Below are 20,295 nucleotides of genomic sequence, written 5' to 3' on the forward strand. Positions count from 1 at the left end.
TGATTCCTTCTGACTGCCTCAAATTTCCTATTGAATTAGGAAGCAAAGACATCATTTGATAGAGAAGTTAGGAGAGGACAGGATAGGGGTTTCAGGGGAAAGGGAAACTATGAAATTAGTGTATAGAAGAGAAAGAGTATGAATGATGGGAAGCCCCAAGGACCACTTAAGATTTGTGATGAATTTCAAGAGAACTCAGTCAGTATAAGGGTGTGAAGTTTTCCAGCTATGCAGGCATGAGCAGGTAAAGAAGTGTATTAAACAAGATTGTAGATTTTCTAAATGAATAAAACGAGAGAGGTAAAAGTGTCGAGAGTTCATGCAAGAGAGTGAATACAGTGTTTGACCATGGCATTTAAGCTTGGTCAGGAAAGAAGAGAGATCAACAATAAAGTGAAAGACACTTTAGGTGTGAGGGAGGAGAGATTGATAAAAGAACTAAATATTCATCTTCATAGTAGGAAACAAATATCTAAAACTGTAAATAAATCACTAAGAGTTAGTATAGACATATTATTTAGAGATATGAATATAACACATCTGTTTAGGTATAGATTCAAAAACTTAAAATCTTCCCCAGAATTTCCCACAAAGAAATTTTGAAAAAAAAAATCTACTGCTCTCTGAATAAGTATGAGAAGATCGATAAACAAGGATCTTTATTGCTGCATTGTTTAAAAGCACAAAATACCAAAAATATTCTGAAATGATCAAATAGAGTACTTTCCTAGAAATACAATCCATAATGTTACAGATAATAAATCCTTTCAGTAATTTCATTGTAACTAGAGAAATGGAGACAAATTACCTGATTAATGGCTCCCAACATCTCAGCCCTACTGGCCACTCGTGTTGTGCACTGGCCGAGGAACGTTATACTCTTCTCCAGCTTCTTAATGATTTCCTGGGCCTGGCTGTCATCTTCACAAAGAGATGTTAAAGACTGCACAGAAAGTAAAGTATTAGAAAGTACCAAACCCAAGTATTCAGCATGTGATTCTAATACTGACTGTGTTGTAAATGCAGATGACTCTATTATCTCTGTAGAAGGTGAAAAGCAGCAGTAAAGACAAATAATGAATGCTACTGAAATATGATCTTTGTTGGCTATCAAGTAGACCTATGGAGGTGTTCATAAAATCTGTTATACAATTTTGATCTCTTTCACTTTAACTTTCCAAATTTGCCACTCCTTCATGTGTGCTTATATTTTTCTTCTACAATTAATGGGATGGGATATAATTAATTGGCAGTGGTGAAGAAATTATTCCTATAAATGAATGCACTATATGAAGAACATATTTTGAACTTTTAAGAAAAGTAGTAAAAATATACTCAAATTATATTTGACTCTGACCACTATATTTGCTCTTCCATTGATGACAAGGTAAGCCTAGGCTGGTTAGGTAAGTAGGCCTTTATTGCCTTATGAATATTTATCTCAAACCTATGACATTGATCTAAGATGATGGCTTTCCTAAGGCTTTCCTGATGGAAAGCCATTTGTCTCACTGTCCATACTAGTCAAATCAATTAACAAATCAATATAATCTCTATCAAAATTCCAGTGGATTTTTTTTTTTTGCAGAAACAGAAAAATTCATCCTGAAATTCATATGGCATCTCAATGGACTCTTAAGAGCAAAACAATTTTGAAAACAAAAGTACAAAGCTAAAGGCACCCCATGTCTTGGTTTCAAAGCACATTACAAAGCTACAGTAACCAAAACAGTATGGTATTGGCATAAAGACAGACCAATAGAACAGAATAGCAGGCCCAGAAATATGGTCAAATGGTCATATGGTCAAATGATCTTTGACAAGGGTGCCAAGACTACAAAATGGAGAAAGAATAGTCTCTTTAATAAATGATGCTGGAAAAGTGCAAAACAGTAAAGTTGGACTCTTATTTTACACTATATACAAAAATCAATCCAAAATGGATTGAAGACCTCAAACTATATAACACTAGAAGATAACTCTAGAAGTAAACCATAGCGGAAAAGCTTCCTGACGATGGAATTGGCAATGATTTCTTGAATATGATGCCAAAAGCATAGACAACAAAAGCAAAAGTAGACAAAGAGCACTACATCAGACTTACAAACTTCTGTGCATCAAAGGACATAATCAACAGAATGAAGAGGCAATCCATTAAATGGGAGAAAATATTTGCAAATCATATCTATTTCTTTAATTTTGGCAAAGGACTTGACTAGACATGCTCCAAAGATGATACAGAAATGGCCAGTAAGCATATGAAAGATGCTTCAAATACTAATCATCAGAAATGCAAGTCAAAACCACAATGAGATATTACCTTGCACCTATTAGAATAGCTACTATCAGAAATCAGAAAATAACATGTTGACCAAGATACAGAGAAATTGGAACCTTGGTACATTGTTAGTAAGGACTGTAAAATGGCGTGACTGCTGTGCAAAATAGTATGGTGGCTCCTCAAAAACTTAAGAAATAGAACTCTATATGATCCAGCAATCCAACATCTGGGCATATTTCTAAAGGAATTGAAAGCAGAGTCTTGAAGAGATATTTGCACACCAATATTCATAGCAAAAATGTTCAATGTTCACAGCAGTCAAGAGGTGCAAGCAACTCAAATGTCCATCAATAAACGAATGGATAAACAAATGTGGTCTATGCATACAATGGAATATTTTATTCAGCTTTAAAGGAAGGAAATCCTGCCACATGCTACAACATGGATGAACTCTGAAGACATTATGTTAAGAAAAATAAGCCAGTTACAAAAAGACAAATACTGTATGATTCCACTTACATAAGCTATCTAAAGTAGTCAGATTCACAGAAACGGAAAATAGAACGGTAATCACCAGGGGCTGAGAGAAGGGGAAAGGGGGACTAGTTTAATGGACATAGAGTTTAGTAAGCAAGATGAGCAAGTTCTGAAGCTCCGTTTCATAACAATGTGAATATACTCAACACTACTAATGTACACTTAAAATTGTTATTATGGTAAATTTTACATTATGTGTTTTTCAAACCACAATAAAAACATGGTTTCTTTACTTTTATTTTCTTTTTCAAAAACTAGCCATTTTAATTTTCCAACCCATCTGTATATTTATGATGACTTCACAAAATAGAATAGTAGCTATTACATTTCTGTATACCTTCCAGAAGGGTCGGCCCATTATCTAACAAGACTGAAATCAGTCACCATCCTCTTTTCTCAGTTAATTAAATGGAAATGGTCTTTGGATTATCTTCTTTGAAGCTTAAAATTGTTTTCTGCTTATTCTTCTACCTGAAATCTATTTGAAGATCTAGAGAGATGGCAGAAGATTCACATAACCGCTTTAAAGCATATTTGTTTGTTTTACTGCTTACATCCTTCTATTGGTGAACCTTTTATCTTAGCTTGATCCTGACTTCTTGCTGCTGCTGCTGCTGCTGCTAAGTCACTTCAGTCGTGTCCGACTCTGTGTGACCCCATAGACGGAAGCCCACCAGGCTCCCCCGTCCCTGGGATTCTCCAGGCAAGAACACTGGAGCGGGTTGCCATTTCCTTCTCCAATGTGTGAAAGTGAAAAGTGAAAGTGAAGTCGCTCAGTCGTGTCCGACCCTTAGCGACCCCATGGACTGCAGCCTACCAGGCTCCTCCGTTCATGGGATTTTCTAGGCAAGAGTACTGGAGTGGCTTGCCATTGCCTTCTCCGTCCTGACTTCTTACCTCCTATTAATTCACATTTGAGTCAGGCAGGGTTTGGTACCTGGTGACAGTTTTAGTTATACAAATAAACTCATGTAGTTTTGAAAACTTTATTAATAATATAACAAACCTATAGTTCCCAAATGTTAGGGCTCTTACCTCTAACAGTTTTAAACAGTTAGTGATTTCTTTCTTCAAATTTTCTTCGGCCAAGTCACGGGATCTTTCTTCAAGCTTCACTCTTTTCTCCAAGGTGAACCAGTCGCATTTAAATCCCAAAGATAATCTGAGAAATTCGGCCTATTGTCAAAATAATGTGAAGGTGAGGGGAGAATGTTGGACGTAGTCAAATATGTCAGCTTAATACCAAATTACACTGAAGCATAGCTTTCTCCTCCCAGTGACATAATGCTGGCATGTGTGAGCTTTACCTGTACTTTGTCATGGCCAAGCCAAAAGACAACACAGGTAGGACAGCTTATGAAAAAGCATACAGGGACTGTAGGCAAGTGATTCTGAAACATTTTTATTGAAGAAAGGAATATTTGCTTGAAACTTACCTCTACCTCCTTCTCATTAGCAGAAGTGCTACAGAATAAGAGAAAGAACTTATTCAAACATAGTTCAACAGAAATGCAAAAAATGTGAGCACGCTGTAAGAGGAAGAACTTACTTGTCGCTTTGTCTAAAGTTAACCGACTTCACAGGAAGAGAAGAAAGAGCAGCACCTATTAAAGACAATAGAATAGTTTTGGTTAAAAAGGATTAACAGCTAAGGGCACATTCAACCAAATGTTGTTATGTCCTTGCTCCAATAAACAAAGGCATTTCATTGACACATGTCTGAGAAGCTTGCCAGCTAATAATGCATGTGTGCATGCTCAGTCACTCAGTCATGTCTGACTCTGTGATCCCATGGACTGCAGCCCACCCGTCTTCTCTGTCCATGGGACTCTCCAGGCAAGAATACTGGAGTGGGTAGACATTTCCTCCTTCAGGGGATCTTGCCAACCAGGGATTAAACCTTTGTCTCTTGCATTGGAAGGCAGATCCTTTACCACTGAGCCACCTGGGATGTCCCTCAGCTAATAATACATCTGCTTAAATATTAATATAAGATAATGTTGTGCTACGTTATGCTTTGGGGATTATGATGATGTTAAAATTGTTGGTTCAAATTTCAGCATGTGAATAGTCTTTGAAACCTGAAGATGTCTCAGAGTCAAGGGACAGCAGTTTGTTTTTCCTGTATTTGAATGTTTATTTAATTTGATTCCATGGTTAAATGCATAACTTCCTCTGGTACCCTGGTCCTCCTACAGATCAAGGGTTTAAAAGCAGAAACAACAAGAAGAGTAATGATTCTAGTAGTAGTAATAATATTAATAGTATAATAATAATAATAGTAATAATAACAGCAAGAATAAACATGACTGTTGTTGTTGTTCAGTGGCTAAGTCATATCTGACTCGTTGCAACCCCATGGACTGCAGCACTCCAGGCTTCCCTATCCTTCACTATCTCCTTGAGTTTGCTCAAACTCATGTCCACTGAGTCAATGATGCTATCTAACCATCTCATCCTCTGTCACCCCATTCTCCTCTTTCCTTCAATCTTTCCCAGCATCAGGACTTTTCCAATGAGTCAGCTCTTTGCATCAAGTGGCCAGTATAAATATGATATCCCAATCATTTCCCACAGGTTTAACTATAGGCCAGTCCCAGAACAAGACTCTTTACACATATTAATGATACTCTTCACTATTTTGCAAAGAACACAATATTCGTTATTAACAGCGTCAGGTTTAGAGTTGAAAAAACCTAGTTTAAATCCTAGCTTTTGTGGACAAAGAATGTCACCTGTCATTTCAGTAAACAAAAGATGTTGTTGCCATCAAGCCATCAGGGATTTAAGAAGGAGAAAAGGAGGATATTGGCCCTAGACAGTTAAGGTGCAGATCAAAGGAATGATTGTAATAAGTCCAGACTCTTGAAGAGTGCTACATTCATTAACTTGAGATGTCTGGGTTTTTTATAACTAGCAGTAGTCTTTCGATGTTGGATAGCCTAGTGGTTTTTTGTTGTTTTGTTTTTTGGCAAAACTCCTATATATCCTGTCTCTTCCTTTACCTCTTTGGAGCAGTTCCTCAGAGCTGAGAAGCTATATCCCAGGCTTAAGTCCCTAATAAATCTACCAGATAAAATGTAATTCTCAAAGTTTAGTTTGTGCTTTTTTTTTTTTTCAGTCAACCACTTTGATCCTTATAACTAAGTTACTTGGAACAAGTAGTCACAACTTCATCAAACCATCCACAAAATAAGGATGATTTTTCTATTTTTCTATAGTAGTTTTTATGAGAACTTTCATCAGGCACTTTTCTAAGTGCTTTTTACATCATTTACTCAATCCTCACAGCCAGTCTTCTGTGGTAGGTTTGCTTCTTACCTACAGTTTATAGGCTATGAAACTGAATCACAGCTTACCTATTTCAAACAGGCATTGGGGAGGACTAAATGGAACTATGCACATAAAGAATTTTGCCTAGTACTTAACACAGTCTATTCCTAAAGGGTACAATGATTTTTTTTTAAGTGAAAGTGAAAGTCGCTCAGTCATTTCCAACTCTTTGTGACCCCATGGACTATACTGTCCATGGAATTCTCCAGGCCAGAATACTGGAGTGGGTAGTTATTCCCTTTTCCAGGGTAACTTCTCAACCCAGGGATTGACCCCAGGTCTGCCTCATTGCAGGCAGATTCTTTACCAGCTGAGCCACCAGGGAAGCCCAAGAATACTGGAGTGGGTAGCCTATCTCTTCTAAAGAGGATCTTCCTGACCCAGGAATCAAACAGGGGTCTCCTGCATTGCAGGCAGATTCTATACCAACTGAGCTATCAGGGAAATGGCAAACCACTCCAGCATTCTTGCCTGGAAAACCCCATGGACAGAGGAGCCTGGTGGGCTACAGTCCATGGGACTGCAAGAGTTGGACACGACTTACCGACTAAACCACCACCACATTGTTTTTTACTCATCATTTCCACTTTGCAAATGAGGAAATTAAGACTCGGGTTAAACAACTTTCCAAAGTCACAGCAAGTAACAGAGTGACTGAGCATAGTGTTTGATTTCCAAAGGCGGAACTCAATCCACTATTCCATCCTAATAGAAAAATGGGGAGAGAAGCAAATTAACACTCATCCTTTAAATACTGGTTTACTTGCTTTTAAATGGGACAATAAAAAAGAGATTAGAGCTGCTGAGAATTCACTACTAACATCGGCATTTTTTAAAATATTTATTTATTTGGCTACACGGGGTATTAGTTGTGGCATACAGGATCTTCGATCTTCCTTAAGGCATGCAGTATGTTTAGTTGAGGCATGTAAACTCTTAGCTGTGCCATATGGGATCTAGTTTCTTGACCAGGAATTGAACCCAGGCCCCCTGCACTGGGAGTGTGGAGTTTTGGCCACTGATCATCAGGGAAGTCCCACACTGACACAATTTTTAGTTCAAAATAGGGCACTAGTTATTACCAGACCGTTAGGCTTAATAGGGAGAAGGCAATGGCAAGCCACTCCAGTACTCTTGCCTAGAAAATCCCATGGATGGAGGAGCCTGGTAGGCTGCAGTCCGTGGGGTCGCTAAGGGTCGGACACGACTGAGCGACTTCACTTTCACTTTTCACTTTCCACTTTCACACATTGGAGAAGGAAATGGCAACCCACTCCAGTGTTCTTGCCTGGAGAATCCCAGGGACGGGGAAGCCTGGTGGGCTTCCGTCTATGGGGTCACACAGAGTCGGACACGACTGAAGTGACTTAGCAGCAGCAGCAGCAGGCTTAATAGGCAATACAATGCAAATATGGCCTTCTGAAAATGATACAAATTGAATTAAAATTAGTTCTATTTGGTTGGTTTTATCTACAGATGCAGAGTTACAGGGGTTTCCTTGGTGGCTCAGATGGTAAAGAATCTGCCTGCAATGCAGGAGACTCAGGTTCAGTCCCTGGGTCAGGAAGATCCCCTGGAGAAGAAAATGGCAACCCACTCCAGTATTCTTGTCTGATGAATCCCATGGGCAGAGGAGCCTGGTAGGCTATAGTCCATGGGGTCACAAAGAGTTGGCTTGCCGTATCTTTACTGAGAAAGCTCTCTCCCATAAAACCTACCAGCAGGGAATAAAAGTTAATGCGGGAGGGTTGGAAGAGAACATTCCTTACCTCCTGCAGCACATTCTTTTCTGGGCTTATCTATTGTTTCTGGTTCCTTTTTGGCTTCCTAAAAACATAAGGAGATTTTATTGCTGTACACAGAGTAGAAATCCTTCATATGCAATCACTTCTTGGCTTCCTGTCCTCTCCTGCCCTACCCTGTTCAAAAACAAAGTATGCCATGAACTGTGTTAGGGAATTAAGAAAAGAGGACTGGCTCCAAGGGGGTTTCCAGTCTAGTTGAGGCATAAAAAAAACACAGAAATACCTGAAAAGCTGCAAATGTGATACCAATTACCACAAAGAAGACTAGAATTAACTGCCTGCCAAATGAGATACAAATATATGCTTTGCAAAAGGAGGAGAGAGACATATGGTTTGAGAAGCATGGAATGTCCCTGCAGGCTAAGAACAAGTTGGAGCTTGAGAGAGAGGCGGGACTGAATGAATGAAAAGGGGGTGGTAATCTAGGACTTTCACACGCAGCATTCCAAATGGGTTGTTAGGGAAATTATGACAAAATAACTGCTAAAATGAGGCTCAGATGTAGGGAATGGACATGTGCATACAGGGGTAGAAGGGGAGAGTGGGACGACTTGGGAGATTAGGACTGACATATATACAGTTCAGTTCAGTTCAGTTCAGTCGCTCAGTCGTGTCCGACTCTCCGCGACCCCATGAATCACAGCACGCCAGGCCTCCCTGTCCATCACCAACTCCCGGAGTTCACTCAAACTCATGTCCATCGAGTCGGTGATGCCATCCAGCCATCTCATTCTCCGTCGTCCCCTTCTCCTCCCGCCCCCAACCTTTCCCAGCATCAGAGTCTTTTCCAGTGAGTCAACTCGTCGCATGAGGTGGCCAAAGTATTGCAGTTTCAGCTTTAGCATCAGTCCTTCCAATGAACACCCAGGATTGATCTCCTCTAGAATGGACTGGTTGGATCTCCTTGCAGTATAAGGGACTCTCAAGAGTCTTCTCCAACACCACAGTTCAAAAGCATCGATTCTTCGGCGGTCAGCCTTCTTCACAGTCCAACTCTCACATCCATACATGACCACGGGAAAAACCATTGCCTTGACTAGACGGACCTTGGTTGGCAAAGTAATGTCTCTGCTTTTTAATATACTATCAAGGTTGGTCATAACTTTCCTTCCAAGGAGCAAGCGTCTTTTAATTTCCTGGCTGCAATCAGCATCTGCAGTGATTTTGGAGCCCAAAAAAACAAAGTCTGACACTGTTTCCACTGTTTTTCCATCTATTTCCCATGAAGTGATGGGACAAGATGCCATGATCTTAGTTTTCTGAATGTTGAGCTTCAAGATACAGTACCACGTGTAAAATAGATAGCCAGTGGAAGGAATCTGCTGTATAACATAGGGAGCTTAACTCAGTGCTCTGTGATGACCTAGGAGGTGGGATGGGGAAGGAGTGGGAGGGAGGTCTAAGAGGGAAGGGATCTATGTATGTGTACAGCTGATTCACTTCATTGTAAAGCAGAAACTAACAGAACATTGTAAAGCAATTATACTTCAAAAAAAAATATTGTGCTATGTTTGGCTTTTACTCCATCTGAATATACTCTAAGGTCACTGACCAACTGTCCTACAAAGGCATCTCTACAACAAGAATCACCATTACAGGAGCTATACTCTACTGCCTGGGGAAATCTAAAGGAGAAGCTATGGGTTACAACTATTTTAGGATAATTATTATTCAACATTCTCAAAAATTTTCCATATTTCCTTATTTTGGCCAAGACAATTTTCCTTCGTATTTTGGACAAAGATTTCCTTCGTATCTTTGAAACTAAGATTTTGATAAAATATAACAAATGCAATAATTCAGGTAAAACACTGGATCATTTGTATCAATATTTACACAACCTTAAATTTTTTTAACCCTCTCTTAATCCTATGATGTCTTCCGGCGATATCATTTTCCTCTTCTTCTGTGCTTCCGGGCTATGCTTCTTCTGGAAGAGTTGGTCACTGTTGGACACTGTTAAAGAGTTGTTCCATTTCTTCATCTCCCATTTGTGATCTGTGAACTACTCTGCCCCTGCACCCAGCACTCCTAGGAATGTGCCCTCCCCAGTTATCAGTGTCCTCCCTACTGCCAAACCCAATGAATAATTTTCAGTCAGTATCTTACTTAAGCTCACTGGAGCATCTAAAATGATCTAGAATCCCCTCCTTGAAGGTTTTTCAGCCCTTGGCTTCCCTTTCCTGATGTCCCCCAATCACTGCAATAGCTCCTCTCCATCTCCTTTGCCACTGGCCTCCTCTTATTCGACACTGGAATCAAGAGTCCATAATCCTCTGTTCTCTCTCTCTGCCTGCCCTCCTTTCTTGGGAAATCTCATCCACATGCTTGGTTTTTTGCTGATAACTCACAAATATGTCTCTGTCCCCAAAGTCCCATTGATGAGTTTATGAATATGGGTAGATAGCTTATCTAGAAAATCTCCTTACAGGGTGTTGATATCACATATCAACCTGAAACTTGACTTATCTCAAATTAATTAAATTTACCCCACAAATTCTTCTTGCTCTTTGCTACTCTCATGTTGTTCTACTCATTCTGTAGATTAAGCTGTAAACTTATTATTATCACTAAATTCATACTATCTTCATATCTTGCCTGAATTATTCCGATAGCATTCTAACCAGTCTCCTACTTCCATTACTACATTTTCTAATCCATTATTTTTTTAAGTTTTTTCTTTTTCTTTTTGAAATGAGAAAAAAAAAAGTGTTTTCTCGAAAGACTACTATGAAAGACTAGAGGATTTGAATTTTCCTCTGTCCATTTCTTAATAAGAGGCAACCGTTTTGGGCATGTCTGCTAGCTAACACTACACTTTAGGTATAATTTACATTACAAAGAATTATTCCAAACCACATATCCAATTACTCTACTCCCTTTAGCATAAAATTTTTATCGCACTACTTCAAATGTATACACGTCACAACCTTCTCTCGACCTAGGTTATTAATAGTTACATGAGTCTCTGTTTCTCATAATCAAATAGGCTGAACTAAAACAATGTTAGTTCAACTGCAGTCTAATATTTGAGTAATTGTATGTTTCTTCTCTTAATTACAGCATATCTTTAAGATAGGTATCATTTTTATTTAACCTTATTTATTAATGCATTCATTTATGTAAGAGGGCTTTAGAGATAGATATTTAGCTTGTTTCCAGTAGACCTCGAATGGATAAATGCGTGAACAAATGCAAGAATGAATAAAGAAAAACCAGTGTGGAGTCAGGAGATCCTACTTGACTCTACTGTGTGACCCTGGATGCTCTGGCCTCGGCTTCTTCATCTATAAAATATTGCTATAACTAAATTCTATGAACCTCATAATATTTTGAAAGGATAAATTGAAATAATGCTTTTAAGAGTACTTTGCAAACTTAAAGGGACAGTTCTACCATTGTAATATATCGTTACTTTTATTGTTAACATGTATACATTACCTGAATCAACATGCTTTTTTCTTCACTCACAGAGCCTTGCAGTTCAATGTTTTCAGGAGCTGGACTTCCACCTGTAAGAAGGAGGAAACACACCAAACATTGTGGGGCGAGGAGGGTTACAAGTAAAAGAGGAAGAAATAGTGAGGGTGGCAATGTGGGCAGACACCTAAGTGGCAAAGGGTTTAATATGTGTTCCCAAAGAAGCTAGCCATGTAAAATTTCTTAACAGAAATTAATATTTGTATAAATCATGATCAAGTACATTACAGTACAAATAAATACAGGGAAATTACAAAAAGGAATGACATATATTAAAAGTGTGAATACAAATACTTGCGCTATACAAATGTGCCATACGTATACTTGTATGGCCTTCAAATAGTAGGATTTTTAAACTTTCTTAAGGCTGATGCTGCATTTTTAATCAAACACATTACTCGTGAAATTGTAGAAACTTAATGAAAGAAGGATGAACAACCGCTTAGCTGCTGTTGCCCAGTCACTGAATCAGGCCCAACTATTTCTCTGCTTCATGGACTGTAGCTCACCAGTCCACTGGAGCGGGCTGCCATTTCCTTCTCCAGGGGATCTTCCTGATCCGGGGACTAAACCTGCATCTCCTGCACTGGCAGGTCGATTCTTTACCACTGCTCCGGCTAAGCTGGCTCTTCCCTTACCAGGGTAGCTAGCTTTTTTTAATAGCTTGACAAACATGTTTTTAAAAATTATATACGCAGGGCTGATAACAAAGTATGATATCCTTCCAAAACACAGTATCTTTCTAAGCAAAATGTCATTAAACTAAGAAAAACAGATGCACTTTTAATTTATGCCATTCCTTTTTGTAATTTCCCTGTATTTATTTGTACTGAATGTACTTGATCATGATTTTCCTCTTCACATGACCCATTGTCCTGAATTTAGTTCAGTCCAGATACAAAGGTCAGCAGCTACAGTTAGATTTTGTTCCTTTCTTTTCAAGAAAACAGAATAACTAAAGGATGTACTCAATTTTTAAAATTTATATGAAAATAAAAACAAAATGGCAACCACTATCTTCAAAGACATAAAAATTTTCCCTATGGAAATTTTATATTAAAAAAATTTTTAAAACTGATAGTAGATTAATATGGTACATAAATCAAAAGTATAAGATGTTTTTCAGTGAAAATTTTCTCTCCCATTATGCCCACCAGAAAGCCAGTTTCTTGCCTCACAGACAATGTTACTAATTTCCATTTTGCTTTGTAGAGATATTTTCTATATGTATTATATGTACAAAAACTTTTTTCTATTTTTTTCACAAATATTTACATGCAATACATAGTGCTTTGTACTCTAGTGCTTTTCCCTAAGAAATACTCTTTTGATATTCTTCCAAGAAAAATGTTCCCTTCTGTATATGTTTTACAAATACATGTTAGTATTCCATTACTTGGACATGCCAAAATATGTTAGTCTTCTACTGGTAGTTAACTTGTTTCCATTATTTATTACAAAAAATGCTGCAGTAAATAAACTTCCATATATATCATATAGCATGTGTGTACTTAGATCTACAGGATAAATTCCCAGAAACCAATTATTTTATCATAGGATACATACATTTATGACCAACCTAGACAGCATATCAAAAAGCAGAGACATTACTTTGCCAACAAAGGTCCATCTAGTCAAAGCTATGGTTTTTCCAGTGGTCATGTATGGATGAGAGTTGGACTATAAAGAAAGCTGAGTGCTGAAGAATTGATGCTTTTGAACTGTGGTGTTGTAGAAGACTCTTGAGAGTTCCTTGGACTGCAAGGAGATCAACCAGTCCATCCTAAAGGAAATCAACCCTGAATATTCATTGGAAGGGCTGATGCTGAAGCTGAAACTCCAATACTTTGGCCACCTGATACAAAGAACTGACTCATTTGAAAAGACCCTGATGCTGGGAAAGATTGAAAGCAGGAGAAGGGGGCAACAGAGGATAAGATGGTTGGGTGGCATCACCGACTCAATGGATATGAGTTTGAGTAAACTCCAGGAGTTGGCAATTGACAAGGAGGCCTGGCGTGTTGCAGAACATGGGGTTGCAAAGAGTTGGACATGGTTGAGCGACTGAACTGACATACATTTAAATTTGGGGTAGATATTGGCAAATTCCTCTCCATACTAATTATAATAATTTACATTCCTTGCAGCAAGGGACGAGAATTGTTTTTCTTCCAACAATCTTACCAGAAGTGTGCAAACAAACTGTTCTATCTTTGTCTACAAGATAGGTAAAAAATGGTATCCTGGTGTAGTTTTAATTAAAATTTTTCTTATTTGGTGTGAGATAGAATGTAAAGATATCCTTCAGTTAAATGAAGGAATGGATTCCATTTCTACAATTTTACAGCTCCTTTAACTTAGCACCTATATCTCAAATTTAATTGCCAAATTAACTTTCGATGAATTTTCCTTAATCGACACTTTAGGTAGAAATGGGAGCCTATGTTCCCAAGAGTATCAACTGTAGTGATGCCTAACAGGGAATGGTTGAGAATAACCACTTTATTTTCAACTCAAATGGCAGAAAACAAGGATCTAATGCATTGTCTAGTTAATTTCTGTCTCCTGAGTGGACCATCACTAACTGGTTCATCCTTTTTTCTTTTAATATCCAGTTTTTATTTTATTTTTAAAAAGTTTTTGATCATGCTACATAGCACGAAGGATCTGAATTCCCCCACCAGGGAATGAATCATGACCCCTGCAGTATAAGCACGGAGTCTTAATCACTGGACAACCAGAGAAGTCCTGGTCCATCCTTTTAATCCAGTAAATTCTAATGAGGCTTTTGAGAATTTCCTAAGTAAGTGATTTCACAACTGCATCACAGCTGAGACTCAGGTGTGTCCAATAAATTTTGGTCATAAGGAGATATTTAAATCCCATTAAAATACATTGTAAGTTTTGTTCTAAATATAGAGTTGGAAAAAAGTTGGTAACATTGTCATATATGAAGGCCATGGTCACTTCTTAGAGTTCTTTTCTTCAGACTATGTCTTCAAAATTCTTCTATAAAACAATATTACTCAGCCACTGATGATAGTTACTCCACTAGCTTCCAGGTTTGTTTCATGTTTTAGAATGGAAACTATGCTTGAACCCTTCAACAGCTTACCTTGGATCTTTGTCACAGCAGAAGTTGATCTTTTATCTTCCTCTTTCTCACAGAGTGGTTTACAGTCAAGGTCACCAGAAGCCATATGCAAAATTTCTGATCCAGAATCTATCAACAGGAAGAAACTAACAGCATGAATACTATGCAAAAGCTTATTTGCTTATGTCCTTTTCACTTGTATACACCCCAGGAGATCACAAGATATCCAAGCTTATGGTTATAATATTAACATTCTAATTTTTTAAAGGACGTTTTAAATAATATACCATTTATTGAAATAGAGTACAGCTTTCTGCTTATGGGATCTTTAGTAGAATATCCTCCAGTTTTTTTCTGTTTCCTCATATTTATTTATTTTTTCCCCAAACTTTAAACTTTTCATTTTGCATTGGGGTATAGCCGCTTAACCATGTTGTGATACTTTCTGGTGAACAGCAGAGGAACTCCGCCATACATATACATGTATCCATTCTCTCCAAAACCTCGCTCCCATCCAGGCTGGCACAAAACTTTGGGCAGAGTTCCATGCACTGTCCAGTAGGTCCTTGCTGGTTATCCATTTTCAACATAACAGACTAACAGTCTTATTCTTATTTCTTTTCTAATCTACTTACCACTTGAAGTTACAGTACTCTCTGTGGATGAAGTGTGACCAGGAGATGGTAGGGTGGAACATTCCCTGTCAAAAGAGTAGAAGTAGTATTTTTGGAGTGCTGGGTCCAAAGAATTCTCTTAGAAATTATGGAATATGCATCCAAATTCACACACAGAAACAAACAGGCAAACCTGGATTGGGGCTGGCTCTCAGAACATAAGTATTCAACACCATTCTCCTTAAGGGAAAAAATGAGAGAGAGAGAGAGAAAGAAATAAGTTTAACAATTTGACATTTTCCATTCCAGAGAGGTTGTGTTAAGCAAATATTTTCATACAGTTTTAAATGAACGCATATTTGCTTTGCTCTTTTGGAGAGGATATGGGAATGTGATGCTATAGGGCAGATGGATATACATACTTACTCAAAGCTGTACTTTCAAAAAAAAAGGCCAATTTTAACTATACTTACAAGTCCAATATTCAAAGAAAATATAAATTCTTAGGCAAAACAAATTCTAATCTTAAAGGGCAGACAGAGTTTCTATCATGAACTTAAGTTTTCTTTAAACAGAACTAGGTGGGCATTCTAGGTGGGCATGAAACAACATTTCTATTTATGGAACTATTACTCAACCTAAAACTTTTGGCCTGTTGATTTAAAAATGGTTCTGAATTTTCTAGCTAGATCCATAATACATTTAAAGTTTATCCAAGTCTCAAAGTTCTGAGGGATTATATCTATGTCAGCTCTTCTTGCTTGGGTCTCAAAAAGAGCTTTAACAAAATTGTGGTCCCCCCCACCCCCCAAAAAAAATTGTGGTCCCTGTCTGCTAGGGCAAGTATTTGAAAGTCTAATTTAGCTTCGTAATCCACTACCCTTATGGCAGAAAGTGAAGAGGAACTAAAAAGCCTCTTGATGAAAGTGAAAGAGGAGAGTGAAAAGGTTGGCTTGAAGCTCAACATTCAGAAAACAAAGATCATGGTATCTGGTCCCATCACTTCATGGGAAATAGATGGAAAAACAGTGGAAACAGTGTCAGACTTTATTTTTTTGAGATCCAAAATCACTGCAGATGCTGATTGTAGCCAGGAAATTAAAAGACACTTACTCCTTGGAAGGAAAGTTATGACCAACCTAGATAGCATAATAAAAAGCAGAGACATTACTTTGCCAACAAAGGTCCGTCTAGTCAAAGCTATGGTTTTTCCCATGGTCATGTATGGATGTGAGAGTTGGACTGTGAAGAAAGCTGATTGTCGAAGAAGTGATGCTTTTGAACTGTGGTGTTGGAGAAGACTCTTGAGAGTCCCTTGGACTGCAAGGAGATCCAACCAGTCCATTCTAAAGGAGATCAGTCCTGGGTGTTCATTGGAAGGACTGATGCTAAAGCTGAAACTCCAATACTTTGGCCACCTCATGTGACGAGTTGACTCACTGGAAAAGACTCTGATGCTGGGAAAGGTTGGGGGTGGGAGGAGAAGAGGACGACAGAGAATGAGATGGCTGGATGGCATCACCGACTCTGTGGACATGAGTGAGCTCCGGGAGTTGGTGATGGACAGGGAGGCCTGGCGTGCTGTGATTCATGGGGTTGCGGAGAGTCGGACATGACGGAGTGACTGAACTGAACTGAACTGAACGAATCCCCATCGAGTTCCTAGTTTGGAGGGAACTTTAGGAGATTAGGTTTACTCATTCTCTTTAAAAAAAACAAAAAAAGCAGTGGGAATATAGATTCACTTTTTGCTGTTGTTATTTAGTCGTTAAGTCATGTCCAACTCTTTGCAACCCCGTGGACTGTATCCTACCAGGCTCCTCTGTCCTTGGGATTTCCCACACAAGAATACTGGAGTGGGTAACCATTTCCTTCTCCAGGGGATGTTCCCAACCCAGGGATCGAGCCCACATGTTCTGCTTGGCAGGCAGATGCTTTACCACTGAGCTACCTGGGAAGCCCTAGATTCACTTATTCTCTTTCAAAACATACAGTGGGAACACGGGTTCCTCTTTAATAAAAAGTTTTACTAATAAATATATTTTATTATTTGATTTATTTAGGAAAACAAATAAGAATTTAATAAATTAAAACTGAAATCACTTGGACATAGCCAAAGTCTGCACAGACAATGCAAAAATAAAGATATTTAAATTTCCATAATCAAACATAGAACTTCTCATTAGGTGTCACAACATATAATAGGTTTCAATAGAGGGCTGCTGTATATCATATACCATATTGAGAATCTATCCAAGATAAGATTGACTTCACAGAATGGTAAAGGTTTAGCAAGAGTTTGCTGAATATATAGTTATCCAATACAAAAAACAATAGCTTACATCTGTACAGCACACTACAATTTATTAAGCCCTTTTATATACTGTCTCATTTAATTCACTCCACAACCTTATGCAATAGATTTTAATAAGAAAAAAAAAGATTTATTTATTTCAGGTGAGGAAAGTAAAGCCAATGAATAAAGTAATTTCCCAGGAGCATTCAGAATGGTAGTGCCAGCCTCTAAACTGTCTGAACAATCAGACTAAATATAGTGTCCTCTTCATTGTAAACAGAACTGTCTCTGAAACACCCTAAGGCTATTGGAGAGGCAAAGACTTTCCATTGATTATCTTTGACTGATAAATGATTTGAATATAAACTTTCAAAATGTTCACCTCAAATGTTAAGAAAACTCCACAATCAAACCTGCACAGCAAGAATTTACACCTAACCCCCTGACACTGGGAAAGACTGAAGGCAGGAGGAGAAGGGAGCGACAGAAGATGAGATAGTTGAATCACATCACTGACTCAATGGACATGAGTTTGGGCAAACTCCGGAAGATAGTGAAGGACAGGGAAGCCTGGCGTGCTGCAGTCCATGGCATCGCAAAGAGTGGGACACAATTTAGCAACTGAACAATAATAACAACAACTTGTATATGTAAATGTTGGGCAATCTTCTCTTTTATTTCATTTTGTCCCTGCTTTAAATGTCTTTGTGTCAGACTATATGTGACTGAAGTCCCTTGTAGCACCAGTTTAATTCAACAACTTTCAACAAAGGCCTAGTTTGTGCCAGAAACAGCCTTTCGTTGTTTCTGGCACAAAACTGAAAACCTGAAAGAGACCAGAAACACAGTCCTTGTCCCAGAGGAACTCATAGGCCAGTCAAAAAGACAAGTGTGCAAAACAAATACTTCATAAATTATAAGCAGCGTTGCATAGAGGAAAGTATGCACAGAATAGAGTAGGAATATATGTGCATTAAATTTTGAAGAGAAATTATACCTTATACACCATTGGTAGTTAAATGATATTGGTTCTGTCCTTGAGATATTTAAATATATTGTACTAGTAATTATTATATGCTTATTTACATATGTAAAATACATATGTAAAAAAATGAAGCTGTAAAATAGGAAAAAATTAAAGTCTTCAGTTTCATTGAGTATCCTCCATAAAAATCAATGAACATTGAGTCCTTAATAATAATAATAATAATAAAAAATCAGGTCCATTTAACACTTCATAACATAGAAATCTATTATATGTGACTTGAAAAAGTACTTATTACTGTGTTATAAATAATAATAATATATGCAATAATTATACTGTACTAACTAAAAACCTAAGTTTGTCAGAAAAAATTCTTTTACCAATCAGACATTAAACCTTATATTTCAATTTAAGAGGTGTGAAAGAGAATGCAGCTATTTTCTATTGAATTAAACTGATTTCCAATATTAAAGGAAAGAGAAAATATTATTTCTATAAATTTTTATAAAAATTGTAATTAAAATCAAAATAATAAGTACAGCAAAAATACATTATACTAAAAAATGAGACTCATCTGTCATAATGCTCTGTGTAAAGCCCTTCTTTCATCCTAATTTTTATATGTGAAACTGGTAAACATAAAATATTTATTGATCAAGTAACAATTCTGTGATTTTGGATAAACATTATGTATTTAGTAGCCATACATTACTACACTGTTCTGTTGCAAAGATATTGGATATTACTGGATATTAGTCCCAATTCATGAATCATTATAAATCTCAATGATCAAAACAACAACCTAATACACAACATACCTCAATCCTAGATTTTCATATATTCAGCTAACATTTTTTCCTCCTTAGAAGAAGAGCCAGACAAAAGAAGATTTTTATTTTTCCAAATTTAGAGTTATAATTAATGAAAGTTGTAGATATAGCCCCTCAGCGTGTCTGTGTGTGTGAAATGGGGGGTGAAAAATAACTCAGCAAATACTTTCTACAATTATGCTCTTTTCTTCCTATTCAAACCAGTTTCCTGAGCCCACAGGAGAACTTAACACACACAACAACCCCAGAATCTAGACAGATTATAAAAAAAGATAGTTTACTGGATATATCTTAAAAGTAAGGAAAATCAAGAAACTGACTAAATGCAAGAAAGAGAAAGTTCAGAAGAGAGAGACTTACTTACAGCACAAGATTGGCTCACATCAATGAGTCTAACACATGCTGACAGCCTAGAGCAGGAAGCATGTTCTTCCTGTTCAAGCCATTCAAATAGGAACCTGCATAACATTTACATGAAAATCTGTGGTGCAACCCATTTGCTTTTGACAGTAAAAGTCTAATGTAGGGTAAGGGTGGAGTAGCCAATGTACTTACGGAACAAAGCGAGATATTCTCCCACGGCTGGGTCAGCAAATGCAAGACACACACACACACACTCCCCCCTCACTTCAGCTTTCTCACCTACATACAGCAGCATTATTTTAATATTCAGTTAGAAAATATGAAGAAATAGCTTCTAAGATATTGAAAGTGAAGTGAAAGTATTAGTTGCTCAATTGTGTCTGACTCTTTGCCACCCCATGGACTGTAGCCCACCAGGCTCCTCTGTCCGTGGAATCCTCCAGGCAAGAATACTGGAGAGGCTAGCCATTCCCTTCTCCAGGGATCTTCCCAACCCAGGGATCAAACTCCAGTCTCCTTCATCGCAGGCAGGTTCTTTACCATCTGAGCCACCAGGGAAGTGCTATCATTATCAGTAAGGGCAATTAATAGGCCTAGATAATCTTCCAGGGTTACTCTTTTAGATGAAATGCTATTTTCCCTATAGATTTTTATGATCAAAAACCCTTCCACTAAGA

General features: G+C 37.8%; 1 protein-coding gene across 6 annotated transcripts in view; it reads right to left on the reverse strand.

Moving 5' to 3' along the window:
• IRAG2 (inositol 1,4,5-triphosphate receptor associated 2) overlaps positions 1-20,295 on the reverse strand; it is a 102,169-nt gene that overhangs the window by 14,335 nt on the left and 67,539 nt on the right. For 4 of the 6 annotated variants that reach the window (XM_088837269.1, XM_088837271.1, XM_088837272.1 and 1 more), the window contains 9 exons: positions 15,338-15,384; positions 15,166-15,230; positions 14,552-14,659; positions 11,398-11,468; positions 7,921-7,978; positions 4,368-4,422; positions 4,255-4,282; positions 3,854-3,994; positions 809-943 (listed from right to left, as the gene is read on the reverse strand). In XM_088837269.1, the coding sequence (XP_088693395.1) occupies positions 809-943; positions 3,854-3,994; positions 4,255-4,282; positions 4,368-4,422; positions 7,921-7,978; positions 11,398-11,468; positions 14,552-14,659; positions 15,166-15,230; positions 15,338-15,384 (708 nt within the window). Of the gene's footprint in view, positions 1-808; positions 944-3,853; positions 3,995-4,254; positions 4,283-4,367; positions 4,423-7,920; positions 7,979-10,527; positions 10,538-11,397; positions 11,469-14,551; positions 14,660-15,165; positions 15,231-15,337; positions 15,385-19,883; positions 19,893-20,295 lie in introns of all 6 variants that reach the window. The other 2 variants (XM_055396561.2, XM_088837268.1) reach the window with 2 other exon arrangements.

Source organism: Moschus berezovskii, chromosome 6 (assembly GCF_049115385.1).
Source record: "Moschus berezovskii isolate FMDL1 chromosome 6, NW_MosBer_1.0, whole genome shotgun sequence".
Taxonomy (NCBI): domain Eukaryota; kingdom Metazoa; phylum Chordata; class Mammalia; order Artiodactyla; family Moschidae; genus Moschus; species Moschus berezovskii.